General features: G+C 40.2%; 1 protein-coding gene across 4 annotated transcripts in view; it reads right to left on the bottom strand.

Annotated features, from left to right (window-relative positions):
• Nucleotides 1–19,418, bottom strand: part of abr (ABR activator of RhoGEF and GTPase) — a 131,686-nt gene that overhangs the window by 47,192 nt on the left and 65,076 nt on the right. For all 4 annotated transcript variants that reach the window (XM_042431274.1, XM_042431275.1, XM_042431276.1 and 1 more), the window contains 9 exons: nt 17,299–17,406; nt 15,603–15,663; nt 10,071–10,123; nt 9,040–9,180; nt 7,530–7,651; nt 5,438–5,606; nt 1,985–2,104; nt 1,747–1,822; nt 1,488–1,592 (listed from right to left, as the gene is read on the bottom strand). In XM_042431274.1, the coding sequence (XP_042287208.1) occupies nt 1,488–1,592; nt 1,747–1,822; nt 1,985–2,104; nt 5,438–5,606; nt 7,530–7,651; nt 9,040–9,180; nt 10,071–10,123; nt 15,603–15,663; nt 17,299–17,406 (955 nt within the window). The remainder of the gene's footprint in view (nt 1–1,487; nt 1,593–1,746; nt 1,823–1,984; nt 2,105–5,437; nt 5,607–7,529; nt 7,652–9,039; nt 9,181–10,070; nt 10,124–15,602; nt 15,664–17,298; nt 17,407–19,418) is intronic.

The raw sequence follows: 19,418 nt of genomic DNA, 5'->3' as shown, positions 1-19,418 counted from the left end.
ATCTTATATTGTTTTCACAACTAAAGACTCAAAATGCTCTGATTTAATTTTAAGGAGACACTGACATATTCTTCATTCACATAAGACCTTCAGAAATGCATTTAAATATCCTCCCATCAGGACTTTCAAGCAAAATATCAATCTAAAGGTAAAGTCTGATCATCTTCTTCCAAATATCTCCTCACAGAGTCGCCTATGTCCTTTACAGGCTGGGAATTACAAATATGGAGCATGTACATTGTGTAACAGCAGTAGTCAAAAGTTTGGACAGACTTTCTCATTCAAGTGAAGGGGATGGTGTGTCCAAACATTTGACTGGTAATGTATACATATACATGCTCAACATTTAAAACACCCACAACAGGGCAAACTGTAAAGATATATTGGAATTGAGAAGGTCTCAATGAGAGAGGAAGACATGGACAATCTGTTGCTAAAAAGGTTCATTCATCCTTAAAGCTCTTGTGCACTACAGCATGAACACTGACTTTGATCTGAGACCATTCTTGTAGATTTTCTGTTTAAAGGTCTATTTCTATGACAGCTAACCCACTTAAGTTTAATACACCTTGCAATTTGTTTTTTGTAACAGTATTTGTAATATTTTTTCTATTTGCCTTCTGATTGTCGAGTGTGTAAAATGCTTCTTTGATGTGCGGTGATGTAATAGGTGGGTGTGACCAACAGCTGACTGAATGAATGCTTGATTGAATGCAGCCTATATAAGCTTTGTACACACTGTCATCTCAGAAACCCTGATTAAGCCAGTTTGTCTGGTGAAACTGCAGAAGTGTTGTGTGTTTTACGTTCAGCAGGGACTTCTTGGTAGCCCTCAAAGTTTACCGGAATGTGAAATGAAAATAAAAACCAAGAATCCCTGTGATCACCACTTTAAAGGCATTGAATGTCAAAATAATGGTTCACTGGCATAGTGCTTCCATTGTACATGAACATGGATCTATTTTCTGTATTATGCAAGATAGATAAAGACAGTGTGTTTCAGTGTGTTGAAAGCTCTCCATCAGCTCTGTGGTTATGTGTGTATGTGTGTGTTTGAAAGCAGAGACCCTCATGCCATTCAGGGAGATCAGAGCAGGTCGGCCAGATGGCTTTAATGTCACTACCAGCCTCTGAAAGCAGTGCGACATGGAGATCTGGAGCGAAAACAAACATATAGGAGCCGAGAGCTCGGCACAGGCCACCGCCGACTCACTGCGTGGCATTGACTGCTACGAGCTAGATGAGAAACATATTGTAACCTAGATTCTCTCCTGCAAGGCCCCCTCTCTCATTATGTGGCTTGTTTTTGTGCTGAGAATGTAATGGGCGCTTTTGTGTGAATTTAAACTCAAAGCAGAGAGGAGAGGAAGGAGCAATTGGAGACTGTGTGTGTGTTTGTGATTGGGGTGGGGGGGGGAGAGAAAAAGAAACATACAAAATGTCCAAACAGAAGAGAATAAAAAAGATATTGTGTGAGTGTTTCTTACCGTCTTTGTTACTGGTGACAGGAATGTTGTGGACAGTTCGGAGTTTGAAACAGGAGCTGGTGAGGACCTGGAGCTCTACGGAGCTTAAAACACACGCCTGCAGGTCTGAAAAAAAACACAGTAAACCACACAAATATGGTCAAACTTTCACTTTTCTGTGGCACAGTGTATAAAAAGTGGTTTTAACCAACTTAAAGATGAAGCACACAATGTTTTATAAGGACAATCAACAGGACAATCATAGTGAAGGCAGTGTTACCTTTCTTCTGAAGTTTCTGGATGCTTTCCCTCCACTCTGACCTCTCATAGTCAGAGGAAAGCAGGAACAGGTAGCTCTGAATACACACAGAAAAAAAAAATTATACTATAAATCAAACACCTAAATCTGATCGAATTCTAAATCTAATCTAGTGCAAAAAATCTTTTGAAAGGTACGTGTCTCCCTCTAGTGGTGAGATTTGAGAGCTTTGCAGAGCATGATGGGACAGACTGATTACCTTTCCATGTTTGTTGTGGATGCGGAAAGGGATGGTGGGGGAGTGCAGGAGCAGCCAAGACTCTTGCTCATTCATCTTCTTCCTCAGACGGTCCACACGGCTCTGACCCTTTGGTGCTTTCTATACACACACACACACACACACACACACACACACACACACACACACACACACACACACACGAAAACAGACATACAGAATCTCATTTAGTGCTGACATGAACACTCAAAATGAATCAATAAAGTGATAGAAACATTTATCATTTATTTTTTAATTTTTATTTTGTTTCTGTTTCATATCATTGTGAATAAAATGACTTTGGGTTGTCTGATTGTTGGTCCAAAAGCAATTGCAATGTGTCACTTTGGTCTGTAGTAATTCTAGAAAACAATTAATAGAAAAAAGATTTAAAAAAATAATAAGCAGCTACAGCCACAGTTTCACTTTGGCATAATCATAAAGAAAGAAGCAACACTTGCATTATAATTTGTTGAATAGCAAAGTTTCTCTTACAGCAAAATATTAGGCTATTTTTCAAAGTAGTAGGTTAATGTGATACCTGAAATTTCAAAATTCAAAGTTCAAAATTGGCCTCATGTATCTCCTGAAGTTTATTAACATCTGTTTACTTGTTACTGTTCATCCACTCTTACTCTCCTTTACATTAAAGGTACGTCTATTGTAGCAGGATCAATTATCTCAAATCATAAAAGGAGATTGAAATGTGATTGAAAAGTGAATTGAATGTTTGTGCAGCCAGATGTGTTGTTTGTTGGATGCTGGTTGATAAAAGTTGAACTGAAACTTAAACTTTAAGTTGTCTTGTAACATGACAGAGTCGTAATACATTAATAAACAGTACAGTATATTCTGAGATAAAACTACGGTGTTGGTATCGATTTTGTGTCTCGTTTACACACATATTTTGTAAGGACCGATTCAATTTTGAACAAAATATTTTAACAGCTGATTCAAAAGGATGTCTGCACAAATTACAAACAAACTCATTAATCACTGCTGTTGTGAAGTTCTTATCAGCATCGAATCAGCTTATCAAAATCTTTCCTATTTTCCAGGAAAGCCTGTGGATAAGCTTTGAGGCTGAAATGAGCGCAGTGCTGAGAGAGTATTTATATATAATTCAAGGATCTCAGCTCCTTGCCAGTAATGAAGGAAAACAAATACACACATCCTCCCAGCCCAGGACCAGGAAGCTGTGAGTCACAGCCTGGCTACTATCAGATGGATCTCTCCTCTGACTCAAAATACCAACCGTGGTCACTCAATGTGCCCTGGGTGGGCGAGTTTAACACTGAGCGAGGGGAATAACAGGAACTCTCTGCTCCTCTCACCCAGGGGCGAGGGGGTGTATTACTGTACATACTTGTAACAGCTGGGGGCTTAAAACATCTTTTTGTTTCCAACCCGTCACTAACCGATGTTTCAGCAACTGACAGAAATAGATGAAAAAAGGCTGATGCCATGGCAAACATTTTCCAAGTGTGACGCATTTTTGACCGCAAGTCCAAATAACAGTAACTCAAACAATTCAGAGAATAGGAAGTAGTACGTTTTTGACTTCTTCTTCGTGTTCTTGACATCTTTTAAGTTCATGTTTTTCCCCAGTTTGAGGATCTAAATCTTGCATATTTGGATTTCACTTTTTTTTTTTTAATCAGTGCTCACAGTCACAGGAGTTTCCCACCATGATACATTAAACCATGTCTTGACCTTATGAAAGATAAACAAAGGTGTGAATAATAAGCAAAGTGTGTAACAGGAGATTCAGCCCTTCCAGTAAGTGGTAAGTGACATGGGGGAGTTTTCCATGAAAGAACAAGACACAATCGGTCAAAACTCCCCTTCTGAGTCACTTGTGTGTGTTTACATGTGTGTGTTTGTGTGTTGAATCTGTGGAACCTGGAACAGGTCCTGCTCAGAAAAGAGAGCTTTCCGGTACATATTTTAAAATAACTTCTTCCCTAATCATGTGTACCTTGGCATCAAACTTTTTATCCCTGTGCCTATTTCCGATATGTCTGCCAGTCTACTCTACAGTCACAAAATGTACCTATGAATTAGGGGTGTAATACAAAGTTGTATCTGTATACATCACAAAAATATCTGTACTTGTATTATACAGGAAGTGGGCAGAGTGCCGCCTACACCAGAGGCTGCTGGACACTGTCTAGACTGTCTCATTTTCATTGTTTTCTACTGCCATTTATATTCCTCGTACACAGTAGTGACTGAAGCCAAAATATACAAAATAACATAATATTTGAATTATGTACTGAAATGTATCAAATAATAAAGCACGATTTGTATTTGATCCCCATCATCATAAAAAAGTCAGTCTGAACAGAGTCGAAGTAAAATCAATGTAACTGTTGATGAAAAAATGAGAACGCTGTTGACAAAAATATGAAAAGCTCGCTTGGTCTGTTGGCATGCACTTTTGAGACAGTTCCTAACTTCAGCACATCTGTTTCCCATCTGCTGTCAAGTTACACAAGGTGTCAGGATTCACTATAACACTGGCGGAACATCAGTCGAGCCTGATCCTGCATGTCACAACAAATCAGTTAAAAAACAAAACATTTCGAGGATGAACCTCGTATAGTGTCTGAGTATTGAACTTAAAACTATCTACACCTTCATTTTTTTTCTCCCTATAGCCTGTTTGTTTACATTTTGGCAAACTTGAGTCATGGAAAGTCATGCTATTTTGGCCACAAACAATGCCTTTCTACACTGCACAGACAACAATCACCTGGCTTACTTTTGATAATCATCCGGTTCCGATGACCATGAGACAAGATTTGTCTCAAGAGCGCCTTTTTATATAATTTCTAAACAGATTTGATTGCAGCTGAGGTGTGAATCATGTTAGTGTGTTTCGATTTGACTGAGTTACAACTCTGAGAAGAGACGGTGTGATTTTGTGGCAAACTGTAAACTGAGTGACAGGTTAGTAGGGGAGGTGGGGGGACGAATGTTACTGTAAAAATTCTCATGCTGTTCGTAACTGTTCAGAGCGCATTATCTGTTCATATCCCATTAATGTGTTTGTATCCTTTTACACTCCTACTATAAATGTACCAACGTGTCATACAATAATAGCTCCATTTACAGATCGTATGAATGAATTAGTCTTCTCGCTTCTCTGTCTTCAGAGTGTAAAATGTGTCAGTCACAGATGATGCAATCACATTTTAGATTTTAAATATTGCATAAATGCGTCTTTGTCGAATGCCTTCTTCAACGTCAATCCCATTTCATTGTAGATTAACCCAACACTTGCTCTTTTTTTTTGCATTAATAGAGATTAACAGAGGTTTCAGTCGCTTGTCTCGGTGTTAAACCCTTGCTTGTTAAACTGGCTAAGCCATTCTAAACCATGGGAATACATTGGATTTTTTGCCACATGCCAGTAAAAGCCAACAGGATTACCTTTTCTTTCTGTATCTCACTCTTTAAGACTGAGATCTTGATCTTCATCTCCTCTATCTCATGCTCGGGCAGGACTTGGATGCTGGGGCAAGAGTCGGAGTCGTCCAGGGTTTGGAAAGTTAAGTCTGCCAGAGGGATGTACCACTTGCACTCATACTGCTGGTGACGACTGCAGATGGACAGAAAAGGTAAAGATGGAGGGATGCAGAAAAAGAAGGGTTCAGAGGAGGAAACACAATTAGTCAAAATATCACAGATTAAATCAAATCCACAAAACAAATAAGTCTGTGAAGATGGCCATTTTGCAGATATGAAATAATTAAAAAAAATAAAAATACAGATGCCATAATTTGAGGAAACACATTTCCTTGCTTTAAAATTCCATAATTAATTTATCTCTAGTGTGATTTTGACAAAGCATTCCTTGTAAGAGATGATTTTATTTGTCAGTGTTGTTTGGTTTAATCACATCACTGTAATGGAAACACATCACAACAACCAGCCATCCTTACAAATCACAATAATTGGTCTATAGAGGGGCACTCCAATTTAAAGTCACACTCACACTCATAAATGTATTACTGTTCAGCTCATTCATATAAACACAAAGCTATATTATTGAAAATAATGCATGCTCAGCAAAGTGCTACTTCCACTGGCGCTGGGAGGATTGAATTGCATTGACACTAATGATGAGACTTTGATTAGCATTCCCGGGCTCTGCACAGTCAACTCATTACCAATGTGATAACATCATCAAAAGACCAATTAACATATTTTAATGCATTTTCAGCACTTGCTATAAAGCTTTTTCAGCGAGAGTTAAAACGATGCATTACGTCATCTTGACCAAATACTGTTTGGTATCAGTAGTCTGGACTTGTCTTATAATTGACAGCACTTATGTTACACCTCTTGAAGCTGTTTCCCTCCAGACACTCTGATGAGCAAAATCTCTTTGTTCTACAGGCTACCCATCAATTTTAATCCAATGCACCCATAGCGCTGCTTAAAGCTGATCCAGTCACACTTGAACACACCCTTGCAGGTGCTGCACACTGATACACAAACATGAGGGTGGAGCTAAGTTAGATACATGAGAGTAGAATATGAATGGATCGCCGTATCCAATCTCCTAACCAACGGCGCCAAACAGTACGGTCCATTCACTAACCAAAGCCAAGGTAGGATATACAACAGGAAAATGCAAAAATACCCATGAGACACAATCAGTGTTTATGTATGTAATTCCAAAATGACAGAAAATGATAGAGATAAGCATCGGATTCAAAGGGATTAAGGATCCTCAGGGAACACAAGGTGATTGAGTTTCTGGATGGTTGCTTACTGTAGCTCTAACTGTGTGTGTGTGTGTTTGGGGGTGGTTGTTGGCGGCACACTGAGATAACACTCCAGACCATAATAGTCTGATTTACAGGTCTGGTAGTTATGGAAACACTGTGTCTTCCTCCAAGTGAGAGGCGTCTGGTAATGATTAGTATAGTGACTGTCAACCAAAATCAGATCCAATCAGGCTAACAGTGGCTACCATGCTGATAAGGCGAGCCACACACAGTCCCAAAAATGTGACACTTAATCTGTGGACGGTCAAAAAAACACAGTCGCTCTGTTTCTGTCACCCTCTCTACTTTGCCTCCAGCAGATTGCTTCCTGAGACACACAGCCCCCTTCTTGTACTTAAGCATTTTTCTGAATAACACCTTTGTGTTCAGACTCACTCTCTATTCACCCTGTTCATCTGCTACTCTCCTCCACTTTCATAATACCAGAGGTAAAATGCCTGCTAGTCTTTCTCTTTGTTAGTGAGGAATCAAAAAGCCCTCCTGCTTTGCAGAAACGGGAACAGAATGAGAGACAGGATCTTTTGTAAAGTGCCAGTGTCATCCTTTCTGTTTCACCGTCAGGGGGCCGACATGCTGATGTGGAAGGCAAAATGAATGACATAAAGATATGAAGACAGGGAGGATAATCCTAAGAGTGGATATTTAAAGGTACACTTTCAGACCACTAAATACATTCACAGTTTTTCACTCTGAAAAAGGATGAAGAGGAAAAGGTAAAGTAGACTCACCCCACAGCTGTCTTCTTCATCTTGGCACAGAGCAGCAGATCAGTGAAGAGGAAGACGTGCCGTAGCTTCCTGGAGCTTTCTGACACCTCCACCAGGAAGCCATCCTTCACCAGCTGACGAGCCTGAGATAAAACCTCATGTCACTTCTTACTGTGCTAACAACATATACACAATGCTGATCAAATTGACCTGACATGGGTCAAATTGTGTTTTTTTTTTCCATGTCGGGTGAAAACCATGATGAATTTTGGCAACATTTGTGAATTGAGAGAAACTGCCTTGTTTTCAGGGAGATCACAATGCATTTCTGGATTTTATTGACTTGGATGTGAACTAGTAATATGTTTCAACAAAGAAAAATAATACACTAGCAACTCTATAATCACTATTGCTGGCTCTGAATTGGCCCCACACTCAGTTTTAAAATGTATGTATTAGTTAAATGTTTCTTAAAGGCCAGACTGTCACATTGATCTCATAATAGTCACATAGCTAAAACCAAAACAGGTTCATTATTTCCTTGCAGCAGCCTACCAGCCATTAGTATCCGCAGTAACAGACACTAACATTTAAGATGGTTTACAAGAAGTCATATCTTTTGGTTTGTTTTTTTTAATTTAAAGGTACCCTGTTGAATTTTTGACCGTTTTTTACAAGTGGGTCCCCATTTTGTTTGTATCGTGCATGCACACAAGGATGCACATTCATGCATGTGGGCAACACAATTCACATTACAGCTACTGGTTCCACTGATCAACAGTTGGTGGCGGTAATGAGCAAAAAAAGCATAGAAAAGCACCCACGAAGGTAGCAAAGAAGACTGCAAGCTAGTAAACAAGGATATAAACACTGCTGGATTTAAAATATTTTTAAAAAACCTGCTTCTGAAGTGTTTTATGAGATAGGAAATGTACACATTTTTCAGACCTGAAGGATACATACAATGTGTTTTGATTGTTTCCTCCTCATAACTCCATAGGGCACAATATTTAAACTTCCTAATATACTCTTCACAGTTGTACTTGCTATTGTTGTTGCTATTTTTGCCTATAAAAGTTAGTAAAATCATGTGTCAAATCATGACTTTCATTATTTTGTGAAATGTGCTCTATCAATACATCAGATTTTAATTTTGAAAGTGTTTCATGCAGAAATGTAGTCAAAGCACACCATACTGTATGTCATTTCTCAGGAGAAGTAAAGAATTGACAGAGAGAGGATATGAAAATATTGACTGAGTTGAATAGACCTCAGCTTTTTCTTCCATTCATTGTCAGTCTCTCCTTGTACCCAATGACACAGCACCTAACCACATAGTCAATTATCCAATCATAAGGCTGTTGTCATTGCTCTGACCAGATAATTAAGACAAGTTCTAAAAAAAACCCAATAATATCTACTGCTTTTGTATTCATTACAGTAACTAGATAGAGCATGTGGGCAACCTCATTCGTACTTGGAGAAGATGTGATTCAAGTCCACTTAATCAAACACAAACCACCCCACACACCTCTCCCTTGGGCGTGGTGACAGCGGTCCTGCGAGGGTCGATGTCCTCGTTGATGGAGGAAAGGAAGTTCTGAGATATCCGCAGAGCGTCCTGCAGGAGGGGGAAGTCCGGGTGGTCCTTAGGAGTGTGTTTCAGCAAGTCCTGCAACACGTGTACAAAAATACAGGGTTACATAGATGCATAAAACTTAACTGTAGTGTGAAAGAACAAATATGACTGCCTACGGTTGTTGGTGCAGAATGAATGTCATAAACAACAGATAGTAATTATATTTCTGATTGTGCACTTAATTTCTAGCGTCTTGTAATTTTGACCTTATTCTCTTTTTCATTAGAAATTCCACTTGAGAAGAAGTCATCTCTCAAAAGCCCATTTCCTTGTTGCTGTTGAAGCTGCTTTCATCATTATAGCTGATTGATGAACAGCACAGCTGACAACAGAAGCTTGAGCAAGCATCTTCCTTCCTAAATAAACACCGCCAACTTCCACCATCTCTTATTTTGCATTTATGACAGGAACATGACCTTTGAAGAAACACACACTAACCATGGATGCACTGGGCATGTTGTTGTTCTGGCAGCTTTATGCAAACTTATTCATGCAGTACACTCCTGTAACCTAACTAGACACATCCAGACATCTCCGCTTCCCTGATTGGCAGTTTCTACTTAATTATTACTCATCCAAAGAGGTGGGAAGCTGGGAGGACACAGTGATAAACATCATTGTGCAAAAAGCAAGGCTTTGACTTTTCAGCTCTTGGGCTGCTGTGTGGAGGGGAAATAAGATGTGTGAGAGTCTAAATTTTACCCTCCAGGGTGGATTTGCTGTGAAGAATGCAGAGTCTGTTATAACAGAACAGATATTTTTTTCTTTTTCAGAATCATTTTTTCAGCTTCCTCTTGAGTCTAGCGGTCTCTGGCTACACAGATACATTTGTAAAATTCTGCAGCAACATTTCCAGATTCTGTGCTCCTGTTTGTTGGTGATTTGGGTGAACTGAACAGCGTAAGAGTAAACCGTGTACTCACATGAAGGACCAGGGTGCTTCTGGTAACACGGTCAATAGGCTTATAAAGGAGAGCTGTGGGAAGAGAAGAAGAGGGCTCTGAGTCAATGTTGCTCTCTCACACATACACACACACACATGCACACACACCCCAACACACACACACATACATACATACATCAACAGGAGGTCACAGTTCTGCTGCTCGCACAAGGACAAACACTCCCACTAATCTCACACAGAGTTAAACACAGCACCTATAGTCTGACTGATGATATGATTCTTGAGTTGACTTTCAAATTCATGAGCATCCATAGTGCTGAATTGTCCTTTAACAAGCTACTGTGTGCAGCTGACCCTGACCTTTGACCTCTCTGTGAAGGGGAGTAAGCAAACAAGAGCATCTTATTATTGTTATTTTAAAGAAATCTGACTGCATGTGTACTGTTTTATAGATTGAAAGCGGGGTAATGCAGCAGTTTGTTACTGCACAACAAGGAACTGGAAACACACACACACACACGCACACACAAATCCGTAGGCAGGCTGCTTAACATGCAGTCCATCTCCAGGGTTGCTGCTGCTGCCTCCTATTGGTTCTGAAACAGTTTGCTTCCACTGCATATTTAGGCTGCTACTAGGTAAACTACAGCCTGCCTGAACACTGGACTGTAAGAGAGTCTCTCTGAAATGCACAGATACAAACATTAACAGCACAAATGACTGCATGACAGTATATATAAAAAGTCCAATAAGACAGACACGTGCCCACACGCTGCCATTCCTGTCTCTAAATCAGGGGTATCTTGTTAAAACAGTAACAAAAGACGGAGTTTGATGATGTCGTGAAGCAGCGTGGGATCATGGGAGTTGTTGTCTTCATTGTTTAACAAACAGCTTCTCTGGGAGCTGAATTATCCTCAGAGGTCTTCTCCTCTCCAAAACAAACAGACCTGGTGATTAATACGTTTAGACCACTGAGTAAAGCAGTTTCACGTAAAAAAAATCTGTGTTTCTCTGACGTTGTTCAGTGGGCACAGGACATCCAGGAGGGGCTGCTAACCTTTTCTCAGTTTGTCTCTCTGATAAGTTAAGATCCAGATGTCTGATGACTAAAATCCTTCATCCGGTTAAAAGATATAGTTAAAAATGACCAAGATCTAAAAAGTTTATCATAAAAATGTGGCTTAAAACTGAATAAAAGTCAATTTCTCTGAGTTTGAAGATTGCTGGAAACATTTGGGATAATGTAAGTACACAACTCAACAAAATATATAACATAGGTCTAGTCGTTTTTAGACATTTTTAATGTGGAATAGTTACATATTATAGCTTTAAGCCTGCACCATCATACTTGGCTGGCTTCCCCGGGGATGGTTTTGCTGCTGAGGTAGTGTGAACAGCAGCAGGTCTGACACACAAGGCGGCTCTAAGTGAGAAATTCCCACAGATAGGACAGACAGAAAGAGGGGGGAAAAATGACAGAGGGGAGATAGGCGGCAGGCAAGATGGCAGATGTGAGAAGGGAGGGAGGGGTGACGGATAAGAAGCGAACACACATAGATGTATAAGAATAGAAGAAGGGGGGGGGGGGAATTATTCTGGGTTTCCTCTGTAAGACCTAAGGTTCCAACAGTCAAGTAATGAAATGCCAAAAACGTCTCAAGGTCTCAAAATAATAATGCCACTGGTGTCACGAAGCATTATAAAAAAAAAAGTATAATTATGTTGCTCTGCACATGTGCCCAAAAAGAAAAGACAGCAAGGGTACGTAATCAAAACAAACCACAAGGGCATAAAAAATTGGAAACCGGCTGACGATGTTCCACTCAGTGACCAAGCTAATCTCCATTTATTATAGTGCATACTGCGGACTTTAAGCACCTGATTTCCAAACCGAAGGAAGGAAAAGCTAGCCAAGTGAAACAAAGAGAAGTAAAGTGAGTTCTGTATGCAGGGCTGCTTGTCCCTGGCACACAGCGCTCTGCTCCCAGAGAGACTTAGAAACACAGCTACGCTCCCCCTTGAATGTTACACTATCTGTTTAAACCAATGAAAGTCGCTCTCTTCGGCTGTAAAGTAGTACAGACATGTTATCTCTCTCTTCTTCTCTCCCTGAGTACGCTCACTTTCAAGTGCTCGCTCTCTTTTCTTATCGCCTCCTCCTTCAACTAAAAGAAATGAAAGAGCCAGAGCAAAAACCTACAGGGAACATGTTTAGATCTTCTGATAGGACTTGTCATGTTAAACTTTACACACTCTATACACACTCTTATACGCTCAAATATACATTCACACACTCAGTCGCTGTATAAGACCAAAGAGAATCTTCTAGGGAGCCTTGCTGAGGCTCTTTGAAGTTTCTAAACCCTCTGGTCATTAATAATGCCGCCTCCATCAATGGTCCTGGCTCAGTGAGCCAATACTGCTACCTCCTGCAGGATTTACCACAGGACCTGCTCTGGCTGCGAGGGCAGCGAACACCTTTAATTATGTGTGTGTCGGAGTTTGTATTCACCTCAAGTACAAGTACTTTGGGAAAGTTTAGGTGACTTTAGTTTACCTTGTGTACAAGTCAAGTATCAAAAGTTAGTACAGCACATTGAAGTACTTCAGCTGTGAGTATGCTAGCTGACATCAGCTGTATTGATTATTTATGTCCTACTTTGTGCTGCATGTCTGCATTATTGCAATTTGGTTGCATTCTTGAGAGGAATTTGGAAAAAAAAAAAACATCTTTACGATCTCTACAGCTGTAACTACACATCTGGTGATGTAATACATTATATAGTAATATTATATAGTATATACATGTAGTAAGAATACTGTACACTGAGTACGTATATGTTATCACCAGAGTCCTGAGTACGATCATGTTTTTGGAGTATTCTGTTCATGTGTTTGTGAATGTAAATGTCACATCATGGTTTTGGAAACCTGGATAACTTCTGTTATTGCTTTAAGAAACTTGAATATGCTTGCTGAGTTCATCATCAGTTGTTTTGAACTGAGTATGATGGCTCAGTGATCATGTGACCACATTATATTCCTCTCTTTTCTCCCTCTTTTTACGATCAATCACATCCTTCATACTTTGGAGGATATAAGACTTTATTTTTATGTATTTGTGCATATATATGACTTTTTTCTCAGATACATAATGTTATAATTATGTATGCAGGGATATAAATAACCAGGTTACCCTACGTTCCAGACTGGATAAGGATTATATCTATGTCTATGTGTTTGTGTGTGTTTTACAAACACAAATCTGGAAAGAGGAGCTATGTTCAAAGTCCGGTAAGAGTCAGGACAAAGCAGGATGAGAAGACATGAGGAGAGAGAGAATCAGACAGAGAGAGGTGGAATATTAAGTCGATGACCTGTCGCAGCAAGGGCCTCTAATTGGTCCTGTTCTCAAGGTCGCCTTGACAGCTTGGCTGACGGACAAATAGTTCATCTTTGCTAACGAGGGAATAGGCCATGTAGCCAAAACCTTTGAACAAGCAAAACACACACACACACACATACACATACACACACAGGGGTGTACAGCTACGGGGACTGCCAGCTTTCTGCCCTTAATATTTGGCAAGACATTCAGCTACCAAAGCCAGGCATGAGGCATGACGGAGGATGAGGATGGAACAGGACAGAGAAGAGAGGGATAATAAAGGAGGCAGAATGACAGACAGGGAGAGGGCATATAAGGATTAAGAAATAGAGAGCAAACGCCAGCAATGTAGCGCATGAGCCTCCATTTACATATGAATCAGGATGTTAGATGCTTGTTTGATGTAGTACTTGTGTTGCTATTTGCATCCATTCATTAGGTGGTGGGCAGATGAATCGGTGAGCTTTACTATATGTAAAACAAGCCTGACAAACTGACTTATTTCAATAAAGACCAAACACACACAAGATCAAACATCAGTTCATTTGGCCGGGATCCAGTGAAATCATTTGGAAAGAAGAAAGATGGATGGTTGGGTAATGAAAAGAAAGGAAGAAAGCATGATAAAAGAAATATAGAGGGGAAAAAAACAGGAAGTTTCAGAGCTGAGCTAAAGAAATCCATGGACTGCTCTGCCAGGTAATTAAGGAACCGCAATACAAAGAGTAATCAAAGCAACGGCCCCGGGTGCTGACAAACAAGGATTGTTGAGGGAATATTAAACTAGTTTAGTTCTCATGCGTCCTAACTGCCAGCAAACAAAACATATATTATTCTTGTAGAACATAATATAGTCTCAGCTGTACAGAAAAGAATGCAACTGAAATAACCCAGATGTTTGATTCTTCCTCACTTACGATGCATAAATTAACAGACGTTTCACAGGTACATGCTGCTGAAAATCGACACGGTACACACATGTGAACACTCACCCGCCCTCTCTCAGCCTGACAAAGCCACACCATTTGCTCATCATGCATGCTTATCATTGCATAATTTGAACAGCCCGAAACCTTTTCCTCTTTCCCTTGCAGTGTGAAGTCTACCCTGCGGTTTGGTTAAGCAAAATCCCTTAAGTTTGCAAGACGGCAGCAGAGCACAGACATGTATCATCTTCCTAATATATATACACACACTCACACATAAGACATCAGACTTTTTCTGATCCACTGGTGATAAGTATTTTCTATGAGGAGCAGTCTGGGGCCAGCAGTCCTTATAGAGGCAGAACATGCCTTGATTTTAAACACACACACACACACATAAAAGCTGCCGTCCTCCTGTGTATTCTCTATGTTAAAAGACAAGAACAACTGCAGTCTGTCAGTCCCGGTGAACAGCATATTCAGGAGGAGCATCACTCAGCAACCACACAAAAGCTCAGACGCTTCAAAATGAACTACTTTCATCACCGGAAAATCTGAAAAGGGCAAATTCCATTTAAGGTCTGAAATCACCGGCAGACAGACACTATTTGTACATCATGAGCATCAACGCATAAAGCTTCAAATGCTGATCAGATATGCCGATATCCAAAATCAATATCTGAGCGCTTATTAATAACTGTCCAAACTTCACAGCAAATACGGTATATCACCAGTCTACCGTAGGATCAAAGACGTTGATATCCCGGCTCACAGAAAAAAAACGACGTGAAAAACAACACTCCAAGTTGCCAACATCAAACGGCGGCAGCTCATATCATGCAGTCGTTACCGTATGTGCAGTTACAACACAGTCTGAGGACCACAAGCACCTCCATATCCCTCTTCTCCTCTCCTCACTATGTTCTCCTGCTCACTGCCTTCTTTCTCAGGCTACAAGACAGAGAGGGAGAGAGAGAGACAGAGAGAGAGAGAGAGAGAGAGAGAGAGAGAGAGAGAGAGAGTGTATGTGTGTGTGTGCTCACACATGCGCCAGTTTGCCTCCCAAAGCCCGCCACTGCATACACAAGTAGAAGGGGGCAGGACTGGAGGCTTAAAGCATCAAGCCAGAAAGACAGACATATGTGCGCACGCATACACACACACACACACACACGCATACATACACACGTGCACGCACACACACACACACACACACACACACACACAAACTTACCCTCCATTGAGACCGTTGAGGTACAATCTTTGGAGTCTTTAGGACCTTTTACTTTGAGGTTCTGAAAGAAACAGAGGAGCGGAAAGATCAATTTAATTAATCACACACACTTCTTTGTACTTGCTTGGATGAAAATGAGGCTGAGCTAACGAAGAAGTATCGGTCACTGCAGCAGACTGAGACAGCTGAGAGAGGCTGGACCATGCAACCTTCACAAGTTTACTCCAAAATTAATTATATTTACAACCACCAACACACTTCTACAGCATGATGGTGAAATAATACAAATAATGGTTTTGATTAAAACCTTGTAAAATGTTCAGCTGCATACTCAGTGGGCGGGATAGCGCTTGGTTTAAAAGGTTAAAAACAGGAAATAGGGGTTTTTATAAATGCAAAAAAAAAAAAAAAAAAAAAAAGGTTTATGCTGTAAACGGTGAAATGTGTGTGCTTTGTGTGGACAGAAGTTTGTAGGTGGCCAATACCTTCACAAATACTTTGTAACTGATATAATAATTAGAGTAAAACTGTGCTAGAAAGTCGAAGCACTTCATTCACTGTTGACATTTCAAGTATTCAGAGACAGGAAGGAGGATTTCCTTCACGATTAGTTAAGTTATAATTACCAATGGGTGGGATGTAACACCTCTGTGCAAACTTTAGGTGTGCAGTTGTGTACAAAACCAGCCTGGAAACGAGCTAATGAGAGCAGGTTTGTCATTAGCGGGTTCATCCGGTGCCACTCCATCACATATGTCTGGTTTATTAACATCAATAACACCTTCAAAGCAATGAGGAGGATTTTTAGCACCCCACAACACTCCTCCTCACACCAGCTCTCAACACTAAATATATACGCTCCTTGATGCAGCTATGCGTTGACGTATAGTAACCCTACAGTATTCTAAACCTTCTGTTGTGAATCACACTGCTCACCTGTACACACAATGAATTCAGTCAGCAGACTTAAGATAAATATTCTAGGTGAAACATATTTTACCATCAATATATACAATATAGAGCCCGGCCGATATATCAGTGAGCCAATTTTATCACAGATATAGTGGTATAATATCGGTATTGGTGTATATGTTGTCTGACATGTATTGTGTGTACATGTATGTATTAATTTTATTTTTTAAAGTAATATAGACAGCATTTTATGTATATTTGATTGGCCCCAAATATCCAGTATCTGTCAGGCTGGACACATCATCACATTCTCATTAATGAGAAAGTATGTCTGAACTTTTGACTGTTATTGTATATAAATGAAGACGGAGATGACTTGTAGCATCAGTCTCACTCAAGGGGTGTTTTAAACTACTGTTCCTCAAAATCAGACCACATTTCCCATAAACACTGTTGCTTCTTTTCGAAAAGAGGATGTTTCACCCTGCTTCCTCTCTGTGCTATCATTCCATGTGCATTTGTTTTCTCTTTTACTTTACTGTGGAGGATTAACCCGCCATCATGAGGGATTTATCTTCTAATGCATTAACTAGAACAAGTTTGTCATGCTGTGGTCTAAAAATTGTGATTTAAAAACACAACACACAGCAACTGTGACAAAATGACAAGTCATCCTAATGCAAAAAGGAACCTAATGGATGCTGCCTCTCCGCTACACAGGTTCTTTACATTCTTCCAACCGCTCCTTGAGTCTCTTATCATCTCTGAAGAATGAAAAACATACCTCAGATATCTTCTGGAACTGGCTGTTGGCCTGGCTGCATTTCTCTGCCGTCTCTAGAGCCACCTTGTAGTTGTCCACAAAGGCCTTGTACACTCCCAGCCGGCTGGCCTGGAGCATATGAGAAAAGAGAGGAGGATAAACATTAAGGTACAGGAGAAACAGGCAGGTGTGAGGGAGGGAGAGACACTGATCGGGGCATCTACCTCTCCTCCATTTGGATTGTTTAATGGAAACCCAATGAGGAACTGGTTTACTGCCTAATACTACATTTACTATCACAACACAACATTGAACGTCATAAACATAAATACAGTGAGTTCAGTACATCTTGCATTCACCTTCACTTCCATACTCCTGCATGTCACTTATTAGAGTTCATATACAGCTCTGGCAGATAAAGTCATTTTCTTTTCCCATCAGAATTCTGCCTGACGTGAAGGGTTGAAAAGAATGCTGCAGTCGCTCTTTTGCTCAATCAGCATACATGAAATGACCCCCCCGCCCCCATACACATACAGTCAATGCACGCAGACTAATCATATTCCCATAATGCCACACTACTGGTGGCTCTGTGCGGTGTTCCTGATTGGAACAGAGTCACTTTCTCTTTCCTCTTCCCGTTCATTAACAGCCCCTCTCTGCTGCACTGTATGTGCATTGTAACACAAGCTGCAGACCAGCAGTGCATGAATATGCATCCTGCTACAGCTATGCTCGATTGGCTATGCTGAGGAGCTGACTGCATCCTATTAAAGCAATGAGATTGGATTCAGCTGAATAGAATGAATGAGTAAGACTTGTTACTTTTGTCGTTAACCCTCCCACCACCTCCCGTTTTCATTTCCTCTCCTTCCACTTCCTCTCAGGGTGTGAAGTGGAAAGTTGGGCTCAGAAGAGGAGATTTTAGGGAGTCATCCGGCCTCACATGTCACTTGTGTTATAGATCAATACATTCTTAATAGGAACAGATGATAGAGAAACTAAAATAAAATAGCCAACAACTATTTTATTATGGTCATCTTAGCACAAACATTTAGCCACATAAAGACTTAAACAGACAAGAAGCCAGCCAAACAAGTGTCTGCACAACATCTCATCATAATGGTGACTTCATTATGTCCAACCCTAACCTTGGATGGTAGGGAGAAACCACTGTGTAATTACTGAATTTCCAAATATAGAGATTTTTGACTTGGCAGCTTGGCTGGAAAGTACCAACCAAGCAGACTGACGTGATGATATTTCATAAGTTCATCATGTTGCCTGGACACGCTGGACTTGGAGCAACACTGCTAGCGTAGTGCCTACACTTCAAATAACAGGTTCACAGGTGAAAATAGCTGGCGGGAAAACATCAGTTTGTGTTTTTAGAATGGAGGTGGGAAGAAGATGATGATGAGAGAGAGGAGGGCACTAGATGTGTTGACTAGAATAGAGACTTTTACCTGTGTAGTCTGGATAATTCAAACCATCTTTGACATGTAGGAGAAGGCTGCAGTCCAAATCATGTTACACAACACATCATCCAAGCTCTGTTTTGATTTTTTGGGTCTGTTTTTTTTATTTTAGGGAGAAGAGGAAGTCTACTCTGTTTAAGCACAGATCATCATTTTTAGGATCAGTTAAAAACAACAAAGACAAACAAAGCAATCAAACATTTTAGACACTAATGCTTAAATATTAGCAATTATTAATATCTACTGTATATACTGCACATGCTTGATAGCAGCTAAGCAACACCAACTAGTGTTTCTGCCTTCCAGAGAAAAATCCCAACAGACAAATCAATTGCACAATCAAATAGTGCAGCTATATGCAGCACTGTCTGTTGTCTACAATGGGTCAGAGTTCCTCCTGTTGCTGAAATACATTGTTCCCCTTGATATATAAACACTCAAACTTCAGTCAGTTGTACAGAAGTGAGTATAATCAAACCGGGAAGATTTCACTGCTTTCACTCAAATGTTGTGATGACAAAATTCAAATATCCACAAAAATAACAACTGCATAGTTTAGACAGAAATCAAAAAGTCAAAGTGAGATACGCATGGCTAAACATTTAGATGAAGTACATATCACAGTGTGTGAGCCAACATTCTGACATCCCCTCATCATAATTT

The sequence above is a fragment of the Thunnus maccoyii genome, chromosome 13, assembly GCF_910596095.1.
Source record: "Thunnus maccoyii chromosome 13, fThuMac1.1, whole genome shotgun sequence".
NCBI lineage: Eukaryota > Metazoa > Chordata > Actinopteri > Scombriformes > Scombridae > Thunnus > Thunnus maccoyii.
Note: the sequence above shows the minus strand (reverse complement) of the source record. Positions and strands in the feature narration are given on the sequence as shown.